Here is a 22,767-nt window from a genome sequence, read left to right on the forward strand (position 1 = left end):
TCCTCCTCCGCTTGCTCTTGGATCGTTCAGATGCCTCTCAACTTTCTGGTTTCTGCTTTGAGCTTTAGGGAGTTAGAGACTTGCCCCATTTTTCAGGAGTCTAATTAACTCTTTAGTCAACACCTTAATCATGTGTTTATATCTTTGCTTTCTTATCTGTCTAAAAGTGTTCTTGTACAGAAATCCCTTGTGAAAGGTGGACCACGTTAGCTGCTGCTTGGACTCAGCAGACAGCTGAGGAGAGAGTTTTCAAGCTGATTAAATGGCATCATGTTTAACTTTTGTTTGTTGGCAATGAAGAGAAACCTTTCAGTGGCTGTGTGCAGCCCAGTTCTCTAAGGAAAGCAGGTGGGAGCTGGTGCAAAGGAGCTGTAACATCCATCTGCAGAGCTCAGTAGAGAAGTCTGGTATGAGGAAAGGGATGCAAGTCCCAGGTGGCCGATGAGGGAACTGGTGGGCTTGGGGAGGTGAGGAGCAAGGTCGTCCAGGCAGACCTCAAGGGACTACTTCTCCTTCCCTTCCAGACCTCCTGACGAGTCATCTTAGATCAATATCCACTGGAGCATGCTGCTTCTTCAGTAGACTGAAAAATCAGACAAAATACCCTTAAGAAGCAAAACTGATTTTTTTTACTGAACTCTTCCTCTTTGCCTACCCCACTGAAACAGCTCCAATTAGCTGTACAAGACATGAAGACTTGAAAAAAAGTGCAGGAACAGCAAGGCACAGTAGGGCTTTCTGCATTGTAATGAGCCCCAGGGCGCATTTGGTGCTGAGTCCTTGAGCCTGAGATACTGAGGGGAGATTTGCACAAACCTTTCCAGAAGTCAAAGTCAGAAGCAAAACTCAAAGTACCTTGAAGCATTAAGGGGTCCCTCTGAGGGCCATTACTGACAAGGCCTCCCCATGGAGTCGTTAGAGCAGAAAATTGGAGGCAGTGCTGGCAGGCAGGCAAAGGCAGAGTGCAAGTGGCTCTAATGCTTTGTCAAGCCTTGATGTGTTTCTCAAGCCAAACCCCAAGCCCTGACCCTTGATCGTGTCCCTCACGTGTGGCTCAGGGCTCTTCCTGGGGCACTGGGATGTGGGCTGTGCGATGCCAAGTAAAGGACAACGGTATCACACTGCCTGGCCTCTCTGCCAGGGTGCAAGGAGGCAAGGAGGCTCCGGTGGCATGAGGACAATGTGTCTTCTCACAGGCCTTGGTGTCAGAGGCATCAGCCATAGCCCAGGGGACCAAGGCCTCTGTTCTGTCAGGGACTTCTCAGCACCCTTGGCCATCTCTACCGCAGGCTGTCCTAGGCTGTCCCACGCCTATGGCTGTTTCTCTTCAGGCTGTAGACACCCAACCTGCTTCCACCACACACCATCTTCCTCCCCATACTGATGTCTCTCTGTCCTCACTGGTGACTCTTCTTTGAAACAGACTCATTTCCTGATCCAGACTCCCTCTGGGTGACCTCTTGCACCACAGCACTGCCCTTGGAGTGACATTGCTTTCTTCCTCATGTCCAGTCTGGACCTCCCAAACTGCAGGTTTTGCTAGTTTTCCTTTTTCATGGTCTTTCCCAGGTGCCACCACCTCTGAAAGCATATTTCAAGCTGTCATGGCCTACACGATCCCACACTCCCCAGATCTTCTGATTCACTAGGCCTAAGAAGCCCAGGTCTCTCAGTCTCTCTACACATGGCCCCTAACCCCAACTTGGCAGACCTCTGGATCATCTTCAGCTTCTCGCCATTCCTCCAGAATGGGGACCCCCACACTGGGACACAGTATTCCAGATGTGGCCACACCAGTGCTGAGTCAAGACGGATGACAACTCCCTTTGTCTGATGGCCATGCTCCTCCCAGTGCAGCTCAATATGCACATGGGTATGTTCACGTTTAGCACCATCACTGGCTGCTATGGCACCCCTTGTAATGCCCAGGCCCTTTTCTTTGAGGTTGCTCCTCATCCAGCCCAGTCTGAGCCTGCCTTGATGAGGACATACTAATTAAATGAAATTGCAAGCCAAGGCAGGTATTACCACGGTGACCATCCCAGAAATACCACATGAGGGTACAAAGCAAGACAAACCGTATCTGATGAGAAAAAGGTAACCAGAGGTGGACTATTTGTATGGGAGGGCATGAGCATGATCAAAGGGAAGAACTTGGGAGGGGCAAAAGAGGGAAAAAGAAAATACAAGGTGAAGCCAAGGACATGGCCGGGGCTGTTCAGGGGTACCTGCCAAGCAGCCCTTCACCTGCAACAGGCTGATTGGAGTGGGGCAAGAAAGCCACACTTGCTCTGACCATAGTTATGCCTGACTGACTTCCAGGGTCATGGGGAACCTGAGTGCTTTCCCTCAAATCCTCAAGAGAAAAGCCATGGTGGCTGGAAACACGGAATCGTTCAGGCTGCAAGTGACCTCTGGAGGTTTCCAGTCCAACCTCCTGCTGACAGCAGGGTCACCCGTGGGGTCACAGCAGGTTGCACAGGACTTCATTCACGTTGGGCTTCAAACCCACCAAAGATGGAGATGGCACCTCCTCTCTGGGAAACCTTGCTCATTGGCCCTCATCATCCCATCATGCACAACAGGGAAGAGCCTGACTCTTCTGGATCACCTCCTGGTAGGTGTGGGAAGGCTGTTCCAATGGTGTCCCCAGAGCCTTCTTTTTTTCCACTGAGTCAACAAATCCAGCTTTCTTAATCTAGGAAAATTACAAAATGACAACACTGTGGCAGTGATTAGAGGTGATGTTTCTGTTTACTTTTGGAGAGACCTTAAAGCACAGTTGTAACCCTCGTGTCTTCAAAGGATGGCCCCCGCTGAGCAAGAGTCCCTCACATGTGCAAATCACCAGACGTTGCCCAGCACGTGGGTCAGTGCACCTGGCATTAGGTATTGAAAAGTTAAGCTGCCGAGCCTCTGCTAAGTACAGTTCCCCTGAGGTGCTATAGACCACTATAGGAGGAGATGACACCATCCTCTGTACTGCTCCTTCCTCCTCGCTGTCAAAGGAGACCAGGCAATGAACTCATCTTTTTAGACATTACAGTCATAAAAGTCTGTGTTGGAATAAGTTCATTCCACTGAATTTGCTAGATCAGCTGAAGTATTGGCTCTGAGAGCATTGCGTCAAGGACTGGACATTTACTTCACCAGACCTGATCTGCAGACAGCTGCCTTGTTACTCAAAACTACATTTCTGACCAATATTCAAGATTTTATACCAAAGCAGAAGAGAGGTAATTTGAGGCAGTTAAGTTGGACTTTATTTCAGGCATGTTTTTGTTCTAACCAGGAGGTTAATGGAGATGTAAGCACCACTTGGTAGAGAAATAAAGCCATTATTCTTCTTTTGATTGTGTTCCACCTATTTTCTGTCATTTCCTAAAGGCTAAGAGGTTCAACAAAGATCTGTCACCAAAATAATCAGGAAACCAGGTTTAGAAGCAAGAAGTTGCATCAGAACTGAAGGGGGTGAAGCTTGTTGAGAATTGGCTGTACCATGGAGGGATGAAGCCCTTTGCTTGTTGCTTTCTGTCTCGGTTTCCACACGTAGAAAATGCCATTGTGGTATTCACCAGGGTTTGTAAAGTGCTTGTAGGTCATTTGAAAGGCATTCCTAGGGAAGGCCTTCTTAGGAGGATCTCTTGCAGGAGAGAACCTGGTGTGATATTCATTTCAGGAAACTTTACACTGCTAAGAAAGAAAGGCCTCATTTCTGCAAATATATCATCATCATGTGTTTGTCCTCCCCACCCCTGTCCGCTTTCAAAATCCACTTACAAAAACTCTTCTCAGGTGGAAAAGTGTTGCCTGAAGGTGATCACCCTTCTCTTCAAGCCTGCCTTGAGGGCATCTTTCATCATCTGGTTCCTCAGGCTGAAAAGAAAGGGACTCATCAAAGGAGTTACCACTGTGTTGAGAAGGACCACTGCCTTGTTGTAGGACATGTGGTGACTTGAAGGCTGGGCATACATAAGTATGCAGCTGCCGTAGCCCAAGATGACAAAGGTGAAGTGAGAGGAGCATGTAGAGAATGCCTTGTGCCTTGAGGAAGCTGAGGACAACCTAAATATGGTGTTAATGATGTAAAGGTAGGGCACTGCTGTCATGCCCAGTGAGCCAAGTAGGATGATGGATGAGGCCATGAAGGTGATCAGCTCAACAATCTGTGTTTGTGCCCAGGACAACTTGATCAAAAGCACGCTGTCGCAGAAGAAGTGGTCAATATGATTGGCATTGCAGAAGGGCATCCTGGCAACCAGGACAGTGGAGACAACGGTGGCCAGGAAGCCTGCAGCCCACGAGCCCAAGAGTAGCTGAAGGCAAAGCTGACCGTTCATGAGCATGGGGTACTGCAGAGGGTGGCATATGGCCACATAGCGGTCATAGGACATGAGAGCCAGAAGGACAAACTCGATGTAGCCCAGAAGGGAGTAGAAGTAGCCCTGAGTTAAGCAGCCTGGGAAGGAAATGGCTTTGCTGCCCATCAGCAAGTTTCCTATGGCTTTGGGTATGATGGATGTAGCGATGAAGATGTCCAAGCAGGAGAGGTTACAGAGGGAAAAGTACATGGGCCTGCAGAGGTCTCTTCCAGGCAGAACGAGGGCAATGATCAGCAAGTTTCCCACTAAGATCACCAGGTACGAAGCAGGAGAGGGATTGCCATTAGGCGCTGCTGATGGTGGCGGGAGGGGAAGCCCAAGAGAAGGAACTCTGTGACAGGTGTGTGGTTCAACATTTCTGCATCGGAGCTGCAGTGAGCAAGGGCAGATGGTCAGTGGAGGAAACAATGCCTGAGGAGGTTACAAGAAGATGAGACAGAGCAAAAGAATGTAGAAGGACGAGAAAAGGCGTTCACGGAGACATTCACGCAAAGGCTGGAAGGAAAACAGAAGAGAGGAGAGAAGAATCAACCTAGAGCAAGAAGGCACCATTTTATGCACTAGGAGCAAACGTAGTATGGGGGTTAGAGCAGGAATCCACCATAAACACAATGCAAGGTATTGTATTTGAGCTCTTTACCCAACAGTCCCTTTACAGGCAGTGGGGAAAAAACAGATGTTTCTCAACCGGTTTTATTCTAATCTATTTAAAGGTATCCTTTAGGATGAGCTATAATGCATTCTAGTGCAAGATAAAACAGCGCAGCCAAGTGCCTTTAACCTTCTGATTAGGACAGAAAGAGAGAGAAGGTGGCATGAAGATGGTGACCAATGAGGGGGCGTGTGGGAAGTAAAGGTAAGAAGGCGAGTGAGAGAAGAGGGAAGTTTTATTCCCTGGGAAAGGTTTGGTTTTCAGGGAAAGTCAGAGCCAAAGAGGGAGAAGACAAACATCCCGTGTTTAAAACTCTTCCATTTTCAGGACTGTCTTTCCATCCACGCTTGAACTTTGTCGGGTAGAACAGAAAACTTTATAAACAGATTCCTCCTCAGTCACTGACAACTTTCTTGCTGAAAAACAGTTTTGATAAACCTTTCTGGCTGTCGGAGGGAAAAAGAAAAGAAGATTTGAAAAGCAGCAGAGAAAAGGGGAATAAACAAAGGAAAAACCTAAGAGCATAACAAGATTGAAAAAGATGGGGGGGTAGGGAGGCGGAGAAGGGAAATTCATTCAGTTGGGGGATAAAAAATACCTTGTAAAGCAAACAAATAAAGAAACTAAATAAACTAATAGGAAATTGAGTCTTCTCTCTCCTGTGGTGTTTGGTTCTTTGTTTCTTTTTCTGTTTTTCTTTTCTTTCCTGTGGAATGAAGCCTGGTTTGGTAAGGAGTTCATCCTTACCAAGTCAAGAATTTATTATCTGAGGGCTTGGAAAGTTTGAATTCCTGGTGCAGTGCTTCTTTCCAAACAGCCTTCCCCTATGCGGGCCATCTCCTTCCTGTCCTGCTGGTTTTGCTCACAAAACCTACACAAGCCTGAAAACCTCAGACCCATCGGGCTCTGTGCAGCTTAGCTGAGATGGGCCAACAAGCCCACATCAAAGGAAGGGGTAGAGATCCCGACACAGGTCTCGCTTCCCGAGAAATATCACAGGGAAAGGAGGAATGTCAAAGGAGGGTGGCAGGTAAGAAGGCAGGCAGGCCAGGAATTAAAAAACAGCCAAATCAATGAAAATCGAGGTGAAATGTGACAAACCACTGACATGAATCTATGATGTGCTGGGAGCATTAGCGGGGGGAAAGAGAAGCCCAGCAGACTTTGTGTGAAGCACCATCTCCTTTCCTCCCACAACCCCTAAAGAACAGTCTATCAGGGCTCCTTTCAAGGCTCCTGTAAAGCCTTTGTGGGTGAGCTGGGAATGCCATTTGTGCTGAGGCACTTCCTCCAGACTGAAGGAGTCTCTGATTTTTCTTCCCCTTTTGTGGAGAACATTTCTAAGGCCTTCGGTACATTCCCTGAGGAGTCATGGCCTTGGTGCTAAAGGGTTCCTCAGCAGAGCAGCTCTGAGAGGGTGAGGGGAGATTAATGACAATGATAGCTGGCAGCTATCATTGCATCCTAACCCCTGCAGAAGTCGAGATCCATTCTGTGAAGTATTCTGTGAGGGAGAAGCACCGAATCTTAAAAGGTGCTGTCAAGAGATGTAAACCGTGAAAGCAGCTTCTGTGGAGTGACTTCCATGCTACCTGCCTTGTCTTTACAATGTTGGACACCTAAAGCATAGGTGGTTTTTAGTGTCAGAGTAATCTCCTTAGTTTTCCTGGGGTTTGCCAATGAAGTTCAGGACACAGTTCAACTTATTGCAGAAATGGATTTCTAAAGGTAGAGGAAAGGAGTCGATTCCTCTTCTGCACTTGCAAGGGGAGCCCTGACTGACAAATCAACACCTGGCCTCTTCATTGCAGACCTCTGGGAGATTTGCAGAGATCATTCATTGCTGTCTAGGGGCCACCTGACTGTCTCCTTCCAGTCCAGAAGGAAGCCGATGTCCTGAGGGTTTGGTGCTAAAACTGGCAACATTGTGAAGGCCTCTCTGCCCATCGTAGTGCATCTGAAATAGGACAAGGTATCTCTCTTTGGGTGGAATTGTTCCTCTAAAGCTGAGAGAGGAATCTCATTCTTCAGGGCTTTGGGAGTCTCCTCCTTGATGACACTGAAGAAGACTTTCCTCTCCTTGAGTACAGATAGCCTCTTACTTCCCCTTTCTCCACAGCACTCATGAAAACAAGACCTCCTTTGCACTCCATGTCGGCAGGCCAGCCCCATCCTCTGGCACTGTCTGGCAGAGCACAAGCCTCTGCCCATGGATTTCTTCCTGATCTCCTGACTTCGCAGTGGACTGGATGACCCTGCACTTGTCTAAGCTGGGCCCCAGATCAATTCTCCTTTCAACTCATTTCTTCATTTCCAGTGCAGGCAGGGGGTGTAGAGCAGGGGCTGATAGAACCCACTGCTCCCTCCATTTCATATATACAGTTTATGTTGCTGTAGGCATGATAGTCAAGAGAAGGTTTAAAGGGAAATTGGAAGGAGGCCATTGCAGTGGCTCTGCGGATCGGTAGAAGAGATGTTTCCCAAATTATCAAAGAGTCATAGAATCGTTGAAGCTGGAAAAGACCCTTTAGATCATTGAGTCCAACCATTAACCTAGCGCTGCCAAGTCCACCACTAAACCATGTCCCTAAGCACCACGTCTACCTGTCTTTTAAGTACCTCCAGGGATGGGGACTCAACCACTTCCCTGGGCAGCCTGTGCCAGTGCCTGACTACCAATTCAGAGAACTAATTTTTCCTTCGCTCCAATCTAAACCTCCCCTGGTGTACCTTGAGGCCTTTTCCTCTTGTCCTATCGCTTGTTACTTGGGAGAAGAGACTGACACCCACTTCCCTACAACCTCCTTTCAGGTAGCTGTAGAGAGTGATAAGGTCTCCCCTCAGCCTCCTTTTCTCCAGGCTAAAAAACCCCAGTTCCCTCAGCCGTAAGACCTGTTCTCTAGACCCTTCACCAGCCTTGTTGCCCTACTCTGGACATGCCCCAGCACCTCAATGTCTTGCTTGTAGTGAGGCGCCCAAAACTGAACACAGTATTCGAGGTGCAGCCTCACCAGCGCCGAGTACAGGGGGATGAGCACTTCCCTGGTCCTGCTGGCCACGCTATTCCTGATACAAGCCAGGATGCTATCGGCCTTTTTGGCCACCTGGGCACTCGACCAGCTCACATTCAGCTGGCTGTCGACCAACACCCCCAGGTCCTTTTCCTCTGGGCAGCTCTCCAGCCACTCCTCCCCCAGCCTGTAGCGTTGCATGGGGTTGTTGTGACATAAGTGCAGGACCCAGCACTGAGCCTTTTGAATCTCATACAGCTGACCTCAGCCCATCTATCCAGTTTGTCCAGGTCCCTCTGTAGGGCCTTCCTACCCTCCAGCAGAACAGAACTTCTTCCCAACTTGGTGTTGCCTGCCAACTTACTGAGGGTGCACGTGATCCCCTCATCCAGATCATTGATAAAGATATTAAACAGAACTGGTCCCAGTACTGAGCCCTGGGGAACACCACTTGTGACCAGCCACAAACTGCATTGAACTCCATCCACCACCACTCTTTGGGCCTGGCCATCCAGATAGTTTTTTACCCAGCAGAGAGTACACCCATCCACGCCATGAGCAGCCAGTTTCTCCAGAAGAATGCTGTGGGAAACAGAGTCAAACGGTGTCAAACACGCAGTTGTGCTGGAGAGCCCTGGCATCTCGCATAGCACTACAGGCCTGTATTTGGTCATTGAGTAGCTGCCCTGAATTAGGTTAGGCAATGTAGGGATGTCCACGGGCGTTGTGCCATTACAGTCCATGGTGATCTAGTGTATGCAGCTGATGGAGAAGATGGCTGATGCCTATGGCAATGGCTACATCTGCCCCCCTGACTACCTCAATAGGCTGCCCTGAACGTAAGGAGTAGGGAACAGTTCAGATGTCCTAAACGTGGGCATCTGCTGTTAGCCAAAGGAAGTCCCCTCTAAGCTCAAGCATGATGCCTCCAGATACTGCCCTCTCTGTGAACCACTGCATTACAGCTTGCAGTTACCTGCACATACCTTGGACCACCTCTGACACCTCAGATGTCACCAGGTGTTTGAGTCTGAACAGCTCACTCCTTGCCTCCATCCCCAGCAATTACCACGGGAGCTGAGACAAGAAGCTCCCAGGAACCAGGTTCCTATTTTGTGTCCACCTGACCGGAAGCAAGAGGAATCCCATCTCCTGTGGGTTTGTGCAGCCATAGATGAGAGCTGAGTGCCCTTCCAGCCCCAGGACTACAAACAAAGGATGAGCAGCCTCAATTGACTCAGCTGAATCCCTTCCCTCAGCAGGTGTAAAGGAGCTCTGTCACTGTCCAGGTGTCCTGTCCCATACCAGAAGTAAGGAAAGGTGATTCTCAAGCCCAACTCTCTCTGTCTGATAAGAGAAGTTGCTGGAAAGAAGTATCTCTCCAGAGGTGGGAGAGGGACCACAAGTTATTTACTTCAGTCTCTTTCACAGCAGGTTCCCCTGGGGCCCCAGGGACACGTGGAGGGAGCCCAGAGGGGAAAGAGAAAGCACTACTTTGGGCTGGGCCTCTGCTGCTGAGCTGGGCTGGACTCCTGGGATGGAGGGAGATCATGGCAACCAGGCAGTGCTGCTGAGAGACAGCTCTGCCCAGGAGCAGCTCCTCTGCAAAGTGCAGCAGGGCTGAGGGCACTGCCTGCAGGCACCGAGGGGTGAGGAGATAAGTAACAGAGAGTTTAAAGGCAGTCTGGCATGGGAGGACAGGTGAGAGCTCACTGTGGGAGAGATCCTCACAGCCCTTGACACGGTAAGTCCCTGGCTGCAGGGCAATGCAGATGGGTTCCTGGAAGTGTCTTCGAGACCTGGCACATGCCACAGCGGATCGGACCTGTCAGGACGGCTCTCCTAGTTTTTCTGGTGTGAAGGAGGAGGACATGCTCCGGAGCAGGGCTTTCCTGCTGCACCATCAGAGGGACAGGATATCACGACTCTCCTGGAGATGGCTGTAGGGGTGTGAAGCCAGGCATGCAGGCAGGGTGTCCGGGGCTGCTCTGGGCAGTGTCCTTTGTGCCCCAGGGGACTCTGCTGCCTGCCAGGGTCAGCACTCAGCCTGCCTGGGGAGCTCCCCCTGGGACTGTGGGAAGCTGTGGGTGGAAGGAGAAGGCCCAGCAGGGCAGGGCAGGGTGCTGCATGGGTCAGGGTTGCTCAGACAGGACATGACGGCTGCCTTCTCCTGGCAGCAGGGATATTATTCCAGGTGTGCATCTGGGGTGCCCAGGGCTGTCCTTCCGAGCACGGTCCCTGCACCCCAGGGGACTGTGTCCTGGGGCAGGGACTCTGCCGCCTGCCAGAGTCAGCACTCAGCCAGAGCAAGGAGCTCCCCATGGTTCTGCAGGGAGAAGCTGTGGGTGGAAAGAGTGACCCCCAGCAAGGCAGGGTCCTTCTGCTGTTGAAACGCTGCAGTGTGGGTCAGGGCTGTTCAGACTTCTACATCACCCACAGGACATTTGCAGAGGGTCATTTTAAAGATGGATGTCAAAGTAGGAGATTAACTGAAGGGGAAGGAGTCTGTGCTCTGGGTTTTCTCCTCAGTGCCTTGCTCCCGGGAGGAGCCTGCAGGGCAGAGCTGAGCACACAGCAGGTAGGATGGAGTCTGTGAGCATGGAGAGGGAGGAGATGTGGGGACAGAGAAAGGGGTCGTGACCAAGAAGAGCTGCAGGCAGCAGAGACATGGGCAGGAAGGGAGACCTGCTCGCAGCAATGCTGCGGGAGTCGGGATTCAGGCATCTCCCTGCCATCCCTTGCAGTGCAGATGCTTTCCCTGGAGCAACCCCCTGGTCTCCTCACTCACACAGCAGAGCCTCTGCCCTTAATGGCATGCAGACTTGGCCATGAGTTGCCCTACCCAGCAGCCTGACCAGCAAAGAGGAGAAAATCTCAAGTGTGTGACAGAGTGTCCCTCTCGTGCCTCCCTTGGCAGGGCTCCTTTGGCATGTTCTCCTCTTCTCCCTAACGCCCTTGTTCTCACTGTTACACTCACTGGTGTGGGGGGGTGAGGATTCACGTGCAGCTCAGACACCAACACTGCGTGTGCTGTCATGCACATATGGCCTTGGGGAAAAAGCATCCAGCTTGCACCCTGTTCACCTGTGGGGCTCTGGGTACTGCAGTGTGTGCGGCTGGCAGCAATCTCACCCTTCCTTCAGGACATAACAAATTCAGGACAGTTGACTCTGTCCTTGGGAGGTCCTGCTGGGCTGCAGGCTGCCCTCCCGTAGGGCACAGCTCTCCCAGGGCATCTCTGTGTTTTGCAGGAGCCCCATGGAGAAGACACCTCGGTGCTAAGGCCATTGAAACGCTGCTAGGTGACTGCATGTGGGCAGCTGTAATGAGTCTTCTGTGTCCCTGGTTGGGAGGGCAGAGCTGAGATCCTCCTCAGGTACGATGAGATGGGGTGAGGGGGTTGGAGATCTGCACTTGGAAACTGAATTCCTCTGCTCCCACCACTGGCCTCTTTCTTTTGGGGGGAACACCCGAGTGCGATAGTCCTCCAGGTGGAAGAGCTGCCAGCACAGGGCAGCTGAGAGCAGGGCTGATGGACAGAGCGGCTGTCCTCACTCTGCACTAAGGGACAGTCCCTGTGCCCAATCTCAGCATCCACAAGGTTTCCCTTGCAGTGCAGCAGAAATGCCAGGCATTGCTGCATTCAAACCACTCCTCAGCTGTGCTGGGGCAACTAGAGCAGAAGGCACAACCCAAACTCCCCACAGCTCTGCTCTGCAGTCAGGTGAATTGGGAGCCACAATGCTGAAAAGCTCTTTGATATCACGAGTGGATTTATTCTGAGATCACATCGAGTTCCTATTTACCAACCGGTGTAGGGCAGGTCTGACCCCTTTAGAGTCCCCAGCAGAGCCTCCTGCTCCCTGGGGCACCCTCAGCCAGCACCAACCAGAGCTCACCAAAGCTCTTCCTGAAAAGTGAAAGGCAGTTTGGGGGCTTTCTATAAGAAATTGAACAGATTTTCCTGAAGGCAGTCCACCCTGACTTCTCCCTTCCTTTACCTCCTTCAACAGATCCCCATGCCCAGAGGGACACAATGTCCAATGGCAGCTCCATCACCCAGTTCCTCCTCCTGGTGTTCGCAGACACACGGGAGCTGGAGCTCTTGCACTTCTGGCTCTTCCTGGGCATCTACCTGGCTGCCCTCCTGGGCAACGGTCTCATCATCGCTGCTGTAGCCTGCGACCACCAACTCCATACCCCCATGTACTTCCTCCTCAACCTCTCCCTCCTTGACCTGGGCTGCATCTCCACGACTCTCCCCAAAGCCATGGCCAATTCCCTCTGGGACACCAGGGCCATTCTGTACTATGGTTGCACTGCACAAGTCTTTCGTTTTCTCTTTTTTATTGCAGCTGAGTTGTATCTTCTCACTGTCATGGCCTATGACCACTACGTTGCCATCTGCAAACCCCTGCACTACGGGACCCTCCTGGGCAGCAGAGCTTGTGTCCACATGGCAGCAGCTGCCTGGGGCACTGGGTTTCTCTATGCTCTCCTACACACTGCCAATACATTTTCCATACCCATCTGCAAGGGCAATGCTGTGGACCAGTTCTTCTGTGAAATCCCCCACATCCTCAAGCTCTCCTGCTCACACTCCTACCTCAAGGAACTTGGGCTTATTGTGGTCAGTGTCTTTGTGGACTTTGGGTGTTTTGTTTTCATTGTGCTGTCCTATGTGGAGATCTTCAGGGCTGTGCTGAGGATCCCCTCACAGCAGGGACGCCACAAAGCCTTTTCCACATGCCTCCCTCACCTGGCCGTGGTCTCCCTGTTTATGGGCACTGCCATGTTTGCCTACCTGAAGCCCCGCTCCATCTCCTCCCCATCCCTGGATCTGGTGGTGGCAGTTCTGTACTCAGTGGTGCCTCCAGCAGTGAACCCCCTCATCTACAGCATGAGGAACCAGGAGCTCAAGGATGCCTTGTGGAAACTGATCCAATGGGTGCTGTTTCACTGACAATAACCTGCCTCCCCTCCTCTGCATGTTTCCCCGAGTTTCTCTTAGGCCACGTTTCCTTTTTTTCTCCTGTGATAATTCTACTTAGGGATAGTTTTCTGGTTTTGTACTCCTGTGGAAGTTTGATCCTGTTGTGTCTGACCCATGCACAACACTATGTCAGATGTGGCCCATCAAATTGTAGCTCTTCAAGAAAAGGTCACCTCCTGGGTGCAGTGCCTGAAGGCTGGGCTCTTCTTCCAAAGTTCATTCCAAGAAAATGTCCAAGGAATTGGTCTTTTAAAGTTTCTGTTCTCCTTGTGTTCTCAGTGGTTTTGGGAATAAGCGCATGGTAACACTGGGTTCCACTGGACCAAGTGTTCTGATTTAAAGGCTCTCTTCTTGGTGTCCAATGTCAGGGGAGATGGTCCATGAGCTCCCCATTGTTTCCTCAGTTTGCTTCATGTATGACAGGACTGATGGCATGTACCAGACTCTCTGGAAATTAATTTGGAGGGGTCAGGAGAGGATGGGGACTCACCACATAACTGATGTGGGATTGGAATGAATGGAAACGCAGAAGATGGAACACCCTCAAAGGTGAAGCCCCCCAAAAGTAAAGCACTAAATTGACATATCCACGAACATGGACTCTGCAGTGCCATGGGAGTAAGAGGGGACTCAGCAGGCACAGGGAAGGAAGAGTGGAGAGCCGCAGGAGCTGCCTGAGAACCCCCAGGGCCAGGACGCTGGTGCTGTCCTGGGGAGTGGGGCTGGTGGGAGCAGAGGAGGGGGCAAATTCAGTCAGGCTTGGGAATCAGCTACAAGATGAATTCAGGAGAGCCAGAGAGTGCCTAGCCTCTGTTTCCTCATGCCCTTGTGGCCAGCACCAGCCGTGGGGCTGATGGGGAGCCTGAACCCCGCTGCCTGCCCCCCAGCAGCTGCTGTGGCCTTCAGAGGGGCTGGGGCTGTGGGGTGAGTGCCCAGAGCTCTGCAGCAGCCTGCGCTGGGCAGTGCCATGGAGCCAGCCCAGGCTGGGCTGCTCTGCTGGGCTGGGCTGGGCTGGGGAGAGGGCAGGGGAGGTGGGGAGAGGTGGGGAGGGGCTGGGCTGGGCTGGAAAGAGCCCGGGAGAGAAAAACACCAGTGTAGAGCTAAGGTGTGTGAGTGTGCGGGGTAAGGGCAGCCAGCACTCCCAGTGCAGAGCCAGGTGTCACGGTGAAGGAAGCAAGGCACCAAAGGTGCAGAAGAGAGGGGCCTGGTCTGCACCATGTTTCCAGGACACCCTGGGGAAGCTGCCCCAGGAAATTGTCCCAGACCAGTCCCACCCATTGGCCATTTCCATCTCTGGCCATACACCCCAGCCCTGAGGAAGGACCTTTGCTGCATGGTCACCCCCATCGTCCTCTGGGGCTTAGTGATACCCAACTCCACTGCCATTAGTAATCAAAAGGAAAGTCATTTCCTCCTGACTCTCATTACACACCAAGTCCCACAGCTCTTGCCACAGCTGGTGTCTCAGCCAAGCCTCTTCTCAGACAGCTCCAGCCCAATCAGGTGCTTGTCTCAACCAATTTTGAAAATCTCCATTGACTGAGATCTCCCCAGCTGGCCTGGGTCCTTGCTCTGGTGTTTGGCTCTGTGGGATTTCTGATAAACCCAGCTCTCTCAGCCTCTCCTTGTCCATTATGTGATCCAGGCCCCAGCCATCCTTCCGGCCTCTGCAGGACTTGCTTCCGTCTGTCAGGATCTTCCTTGCGCTGCTGAGCCCCAGGCTGGACACAGCAGTCCTGCTGTGGTGGTCCTGTAGTGGGTTAGCCTTGGCCAGCAGCCAGACACCCACCCAGCTGCTCACTTGCATCCCCAGCTCAAAAGTACAAAGGCAGAAGATAAGGTGGACTAGCTCATGCGTCAAGATAAAGACAGGGAGATCACTTTTACTCATTACTGTCATGGGCAAAGAAGAGTTGACCTGGGGAAGATCAATTGAATTTATTGCCAATTAAAAGACAATTGGATAGAGAGCATAGGAAAAATATTCAAGACCATTTCCCCACCCCACTCCTTCTTCCCAGGCTCAAATTACTCCATTGCTCCCAATTCTTCTACCCACCCCAACCCCAAGAGGAGCAGGGGGGATGGTGAATGGGGCTTACGGTCAGCACAGAACATCTCTGCCACTCCTTCCTCCTCACACGTCTCCCCTACTCCAGCGTGGGCCCTCTCCACAGGATCCCATTGTGTTTGCCGTCAAGGCTACGTGTTGTTCATTTCTTTCCGTCTTACTTTTCTCCTTCACACTCACAGAATGACAGAGATGTTGAGATTGGAAGGCACCTCTGGAGTTCATCAAGTGCAACTCCCCAGCTGAGACACGGTCAGCTAGAGCAGGTTGCTCAGGACCTTGTCTAGGAGGGTCTGGAATACCTCCATGGATGGAGGCTCCTCAGCCTCTCTGGGCAACCTGTTCCAGTGTTTGACCACCCTCACTGTGAAACAGTTTTTTTCTTGGATTCAGATGGAATGTCATGTGTTTTTATCTGTGTCCACCACCTCTTGTCTTGACAGTGGGAACTACTGAGAAGAGTTTGGCTCCCTTGTCTTCATTCCTTCCCTTCAGGTATTTATGCACATTCGTAATATCCCCCAAGCAATTTTTTGTCTTGGAAAATTAGTGAAAAAAAATATACTTTTTCTAATTTTTCTCTGGAGGGCTCCATACAGGAAAGACATGGACCTGTTGGAGCTGGTCTAGGGAGGGCCACAAAAATGATCAGAGGGATGGAACACCTCTGCTGTGAGGAAAGGCTGAGAGAGTTGGGGTTGTTCAGCCTGGAGAAGAGAAGGCTCTGGGAAGGCCTTATTGCTGCCTTTCGGTAATTAAAGGGGGCTTAGAAGCAAGATGGGAACAGACTTTTTAGTAGGGCCTGTAGTGATAGGACAAGGGGTGATGGTTTCAAACTAAAAGAGGGGAGATTGAGATTAGATATAAGGAAGAACTTTTTTATGATGAGGGCAGTGAAACACTGGCACAGGTTACCCAGAGAGGTGGCAGATGCCCCATCCCTGGAACCATTCAAGGTCAGGTTGGACGGGGCTCTGAGCAACCTGATCTAATTGAAGATGGCCCTGCTCACTGCAGGGGGGGTTGGACTAGATGACCTTTAACAATCCCTTCCAACCCAAACCATTCTGTGATTCCATGATTCTTTCTGTGATTCTATGATAGGTAAGTACGGTGCTGGGATATCTTAGGTGACTGAGAAGCATTAGCTTTGAAAGCAGCTGGATGTGTTGCTTGGGGATTCACAGCTTTGGCAAATCCCCAGAAAACCACAGCTTTGTGTTAGAAGCAAAAGGCAGGGAGCACAAAAAGACATTTGTAAAGCCTAGGTACACAGTGAGGTGGAGAATCTGCGGGCGTGACCACAGTCTGCAGGAGAACTGCTGCAGGCATGGGACAGCATGGGAGAGCCCGTGGTGGGGATGACTGAGGGCACCAGAGGGCTTACGGAAATGCAGATACCCTAACATGCCATGGTGCTCTGCAGTTTTCCTTAATGCCTCCCTTCTTGTGTGGTTCATTAGGGAGAGTTCAGGAGTATAGTCTAAATGAGAAGATGTCAAAAAGAAATAACATTTTAAAAAGATTTGTGCATTTTCATTATTTTTCTGCTTACAGAATAAACAATATAGACAATCTCCAAGTCATATTGATCCCGAGGGTCTCATGATGAAGTATGAACATGCAGAAAAAGCAAGACCCTTTCTGTCAGACACTCTAGAGACACTCTTCATCCCACCCACCCCACCCCAACCTGAAACTCACATCACTCATGTTAAAATCGAAGCTTTTCCCACTCAGGCTGGAGCTGAATGTCTCACCCTCCATTTCCTTCTGCTTTCCTTGGACAAGTGGCTGCACAGAGACACAGCATTTCTCTTAGTTAACAAGAACAAAAAAAAAAAAAAAAAAAGAAAAGAAAAAGAAAAGAGTAGTTCAGTAAAGAATAAATTACATTTGTCAGCTGCCCATTAAATCCACGTTTCCTCCACTAAATCCCACTTGTACTTTTGAGGGGAAAATGTTCAGTGAGATTAGTAGGAAAGGGCAGAGAGAAAGGCAATGAAGGAGTTGGCTACAGAGACAGTCAGGAGACAGGAGCAGCAAGCTTTCAACTGCCTGAAGCTCCAAGCAGCACCTGGGTACTTGGGAGGGGTCTGAGGGAATGGAGAGTAATGGGAGGAGGAAAACCGGATGGACACTCAAAAAGGCATCTGTGCAGACAGTCTGCTGGAGAAGATGACTTGAGAAATGGTCAGTTGAATCAGGACATGTGGGAGTACCTAGAAGATTAGTGAGATTCTGTACACTCCATACTGGACAGAGCAGTGGTCAAGCAAGTGCCGGGAAGATCAAGGTTTCTTCTCCCGAGAGCAGTACACATCCTGGAGAGTTTCATGATGGCAGCACAGGAAAACATTCTCTCTCTCTGAAAAGTATTCAAACATTTCAGCTGATGAAAATGTTCCTGTACTACATAAATGTTGAGAAAGTTGCCTCATCTTTGCAGGCCGAGCTCAGTTCCTGACCACAAGCCTCCAGTGCCACTTCAGGAGATCCTGGTGTGCCTGATACACTCACCTGGGACTGGGAGTGACCACAAGGGGCTGTCAGAGACCTGGACCCTCCAATGGAAACTGCAGATGGAGGGTGACACCAGGCATCTGTGCTCCTGTAACTCAACCCACCCTGGTTTCCAAAATTGTTCTTAAAAAAAAAAAAAAAGGCACTCCAATTTCTAAATTCCTCTTTCTGAAGTTACTCTCTGCACTCACCTCCTCTCTGCTTCCATTACCTATGGAGCTTCCTCATGAGTTCCCTCTTCACCCAAGCTGGTCTTGTCAGCTATGTACTCACTGCTGCTCTTTGTGGGTGATTCTCTCGTTAAAGACCAGCTGTACTGAGTTGTGCTGCCCTTCACTGCTGCCCATGGGATCCCCACTAAAAGCCCCCTGAACAGGCCAAAGTCTTCCCCTCTGAGGTTTGACACCTGCACTCTGCTCCTCTCCCTCCTCAGGCTGCTCAAGAGCTGAGACTCCCCTTTTTCATGGTCACTACAGTCAAGGATGACCCTGGTTTTCACATCCCTGACCACTCTTCATGGTTTGCAAGGACCTGATCCAGGTGAGCATCATCTCTGTTGGTCCAGCTGGGGGCTTTGCAAAGAAATTGCTCCAACACCCTCCAGAAACCTATGGGTCTGTTTTCACAGTGCTGCGTTCCCTCTCCAATGAATGTCAGGGTCATTAAAGTTCCCAGAAAGAGCCCCATGTCACTGACCTGGAGACCTCCTTGAGTTGCTTAAGTAAGAGCTTGTCCACCTTCTCCCCTTGATCACCAGTTCTTAATCTCCCATCACGATGTCTCCCTAACTGGCCTCTCCTCTGATCCTCACCCACAAGGGCTCACCCAACCTGTTGACTTTCCCAGCAAGGAGCTCCATACATCCAAGCAACTCCTTCACACAGAAAGTATTCCTCTTCTGATGCTCCCAGCCTGTGCCTTGTGAAGAGCCTTTATCCATCCATTGCAGCACGCCAGCTGTGGGAGGTGTCCCACTGTGCCTCAGAAGTCACAGCTTGTGACAGACCTCGGGGCTCCAGCTCCTCCTGGCTGTTCCCAGTCAGAGGAGAGTGTTGCACATCTGGGCTGCAGCCCCCGAGTTGTGGCTCCAGGCCAAGCTCAGCCTTGTCATGGTGAACAGGGACACCAAGCACCCAAGAGCCCATGTGCGCAAAAGCTTTGCTGCATGGCAGAGACATGCTGGAGCGGATGGCAGACGGCATTGTAAGAGACATGAGGTGCCCCAAAAGAGAGCAATGCTTGCTGTCCCCAAGGTCAGAGAGAAACAGGGCTGGGCTGGGCAGCCCTGGCAGGAGAGGCCATTGCTGCCTGTGGTGTCCCTGCAGCCCCGGAGGGGTGCAGAGAGGTGGAGAGAGGCGGAGAGAGGCACTGATCTCCTGGAAGGACAAGGTGCTGCTGAAAGCGTCCTTGGGTGTGGACATCCTGTGATCTACGCCCACTCGAAATTCACTGGGCTCTTTGAAGACTGTATCGTCAAGAGGGTGAGTAAAGGATGGGGCAGAGGAGAACTAGAAGAAGCTGAGAACATAGGCTCACAAGTGGAGAGCCCAGTGCAATGTGCTTCTTATCATGCAGTGCCTTGCATCTGCTGGATAGAGATGGGGCAGGGCTGGCCTCACTGCAGGGGTGGCAATCAGTCACTTGCACACAAGCACCGAAGGAATCTGAGATGCCGCCTGGGGTGTCTGTCACGCACCCGCTCGGAGGGGACATGGCTTTCCTGTGGGTCCTGTGCTGTCCCTGCCAGCCACACGCAGTTTTGGTGGAGAGCCTTGGCGTCTCACAGAGCCCTACAGGCCTGTGTTTGGCCATTCAATGAGCAGCTGCCCTGAATTAGGTAAGGCTCCGTGGGGCTGTGTGAGACAACTCTTGTTACAGGCAACGGACATCTAGTCAATACAGCTAAAGGAGGGGAGAAAGAGAAAGACTTCCCTCTCCCTCTGGCACAGAACTCCATTTGGTCAGCTGGACACCTCTCTAGGCGGCCCTGAACAGTGTGAGTAGGGACGGGGGGTGATGTCCTAAATGTGGGCATCTGCTGTCATTTCAGCTGGCATCCTCACCAGGCTGCAGGATGATGCCCCCAGATGTTTCCCAATCTCTCAGTACTGCTCCATTATCGTGGACAACATCTGGTACCTCAGATGTCACCAGGTGTTTGTGTGTGAACTCCTCGTCTCCATCTCCATCAGTGACCATGGGACCACAGAAAAGGAGTGCAGGTGCCGATTTTTAGCAGACACCATGACTGAAGCAAGAGGAATCTCACCTCCTGGGGGTTTGTGGCAGGCAAAGGAGGGAGCTGAGGTCCCTTCCAACCCCAGGGCTACAACTCCAGGAGGAGATGCCTCCATTGCCTCAGCTGATTGCCTTCTCTCAGCATGGGTAAAGGAGATGCCTCCCTGCCAGTGCCCAGGTGTCCTGTCACATGATGGCCCAAGGAAGGGGGATTCTCAGACCTAACTGTGTCTCGGAGAGGAGAAAGGGCACTGCTGCAAAGAAACGTCTCTGCGGAGGTGAGACAGGCAACATAGGTGATTCCTTCAGTCTCTTCCCAAGGAGGTTCCTGGAGAGCCCCAGGGACACCTGGAGGGACCGCAGAGTGGGGTGGGGGGCAGAGCAAGTGATGTCTTGGGCAGGTCCTCTCCTCCGGGGCTGAGACGGGCTCCTGGGATGGAGGGAGCTCATGGGAAGCAGGCAGCAGTGCAGAGAGACAGCTCTGCCAAGGAGCAACTCCTCTGCCAAGCGCAGCAGGGCTCTGGGTAAAGGAGTAGGGCAGAGCGAGATTAAAGGCAGCCTGGAGGGGGAGGAGAGAGGAGAGCTGCAAGGGAAGAAATCTTTCCAGCCCTTGTCACGGTGAGTCTCTTGGTGCAGGGCAATGCAGCTGCCATTCCTGGAAGGGTCTCCTAAAGCTATCACAGCCTACAGCCTAAGGGATCTGTCAGGAGGCCTCCCAGTCCAGGGGCTCATGGTAGACAAGGGGGAAGGGGTGAAGGCAGGGTGTGCAGCGAGAGCTGCCCAGGGCATTTCAGAGGGGACTTTTCCAGAGGAAGAGCAAAGCAGGGGATCCCTTAAAGGTAAAGAGCTTTCCTGAGGCTGTGCTTTCAGTTTCCTGCTGTTTCTGGAAAAAGGGAAAAGGCGCTGCTATGTTTGGAGAGGCAGACTGAGAGTCCTGAGCTGCTACACTGAGAGATCAGTAGGTCTGGTGGGAGGCAAGTCAACTGCTTCCATCCCCTCCTCTACCTCCAGAGAGCACCAGCATCACCTTTGTTGTCCTCATCAGGGTTTCTCTGACCTGCTCCTCACTGCCTGCAAATGGGGAGTACCTCTAGAGAGTGCCTGGAACGGGGAGGTTTCTTCAGGTCAGAGCTGAGCAGACAGGAGTTGGTGATGGGGTCTGCGATCCCAGACAGGGAAAACTTGGAGGGAGAAAACAGTTCCCACCAGGGATAGCTCCAGGCTGCAAACACATGGGCAGAGTGTTGTAGGAAACTCCAACCAGCAATGTCATGGGAGGGAGACTTTGGAAAGCTTCTTGTCATCCCCTCCAATGCAGACACCTTCCTCTGAGCAAGACCCCTGCTCTCGTCTCCCACCCAGCACAGCCTCTGCCCTCAAGGCTGTGTGGTCCAGGGCAGGAGGTGCCTCCTGTGCAGCCAGAGCTCTGGCACAGCAGAGGGGCATCTCCCCTGACACAGGGCCACTTCCCTCTGCAGGGCAAATGGGCTGAGAGCGACTGCCCTGGGCTTTTGCTAACCGGGAGGTGCTGTGCTCTGCTGGGTGAGGAGAAGGCTTTCCTGAGTGCCCGGTTGCCTCTCCTCTCCTTGCTTCCCTTAGGAGGAGAGTCACAGGGTTTTTCGTTGTTCCTCCACCTGCTTGTGCTGCTCTTCTTCCTGCTCTTGGGCTCCCTGGCAGTAACAGTGGTGGTGTGGGGCAAGGGGTGGGGTGTGGAGTGCCTGCTCTGACACTGACCTGGGGGGCGCTGCCCTGGAGGTGTTTCCATGGGACCAAGGTGCCCAAGCCCTCTCTTAGTTTTCCTGGCTTGAGACACTGCTTCCCTTAGCAGACATCACCTTCAGACACCTGATCATGCTGGATAGGGAGTCTTGAGGGGCTGTGAGCATCACTCCAGAAGGGCACAGCTCTCCTGTAGGACCTTGGTGATATCTGAGAGTGCCTGATCTGCCAATGCCAATCAGCATCCTTGTCCTGTGCTCTCCATCCTACTCTGCAGAACTGTGCTGGAAAGGAGAGGTGTTTTGAAATCTGCACCATGAACAGGAGCCCTCTGCTCCCAGGACAGACCAGTCGCTTTTTCAGAGCAACCCATGGGTGCAGTCCTCCTCCAGCTGGGAGCGGTGCAAGCACAGAGCAGCTGGGCACCAGGCTGATGGACAGAGCAGCCCTCCTGGATGGGAGCACTGATGCAGGTTTACACTGAGAGCAACAGACAAAATTGATTGGCAATAAATGAAATTCATTTCCTCGAGTTGAGTCTGTTTTGCTCATGACAGGAATTGATGGTGATCTCCCTGTCCTTACCTCGACCCACGAGCCTTTTCTCATATGTTTCCCCCCTTGTCCAGCTGAGGAGGGGGAGTGATAGAGTGGCTTGGTGGGCACCTGGCATCCAACCAGTGTCAACCCACCACAGAAGTAGAACATTGCCTTCCCTTTAAATTGTTTCCTTAATTTCTTCATTGCTTCATTTTATTTTTTGACATTTTCTGAATTGTTCTGTCGTAATCAGGCCTATAACATTAAAAAGAGTATGTTTGTGTCTCACATGGAGTTCAGTGCCCTAAAACACTCCCTGCCCAGGACTGGCCTTGCCACTGCTCGCCCTTTCACACAGCCGGTCACACTCTGAGGGGCTGAGCTCTCTGAACCATTCCAGAGAAGAAGGGTGACCGTCTTCAGGGAAACGCTCTCTTTCTGCATGGCCAACATATTTGTGTTACCAGCACTTCTGGAAGGAGTCCCTAAATCAGCAAGACACACTCCCTTCACATTCCCTCCGCGGTGCGTGAATTGTCGCTCTATTTTAGGTGCAGAAAGGGACAAGATTGTCCTTACCCAGCACCAAACACCTCAACGCAGATGTCTACCTCTAATCGAGTTGCCTAGGCTTCCCT

At 51.5% G+C, this 22,767-nt stretch overlaps 1 protein-coding gene and 1 pseudogene across 2 annotated transcripts; one reads left to right on the forward strand and one right to left on the reverse strand.

Moving 5' to 3' along the window:
- Positions 1–3,791: 3,791 nt before the first annotated feature.
- On the reverse strand, positions 3,792–4,738 carry LOC309603364 (olfactory receptor 6T1-like; annotated as a pseudogene). Its single transcript has one exon. The product of its transcript is annotated as an olfactory receptor 6T1-like (transcript).
- A 7,343-nt stretch (positions 4,739–12,081) lies between these two features.
- On the forward strand, positions 12,082–13,008 carry LOC309603365 (olfactory receptor 14A16-like; the record flags this gene model as incomplete). The annotated part of the gene is made up of 1 exon (XM_082338231.1): positions 12,082–13,008. One exon carries the CDS (start codon positions 12,082–12,084, stop codon positions 13,006–13,008), a length of 927 nt encoding a protein of 308 aa, XP_082194357.1.
- Between the last annotated feature and the right edge of the window lie 9,759 nt (positions 13,009–22,767).

The sequence above is a fragment of the Platalea leucorodia genome (assembly GCF_965183815.1).
Source record: "Platalea leucorodia genome assembly, contig: HAP1_HAP1_SCAFFOLD_59, whole genome shotgun sequence".
Lineage (NCBI taxonomy): Eukaryota > Metazoa > Chordata > Aves > Pelecaniformes > Threskiornithidae > Platalea > Platalea leucorodia.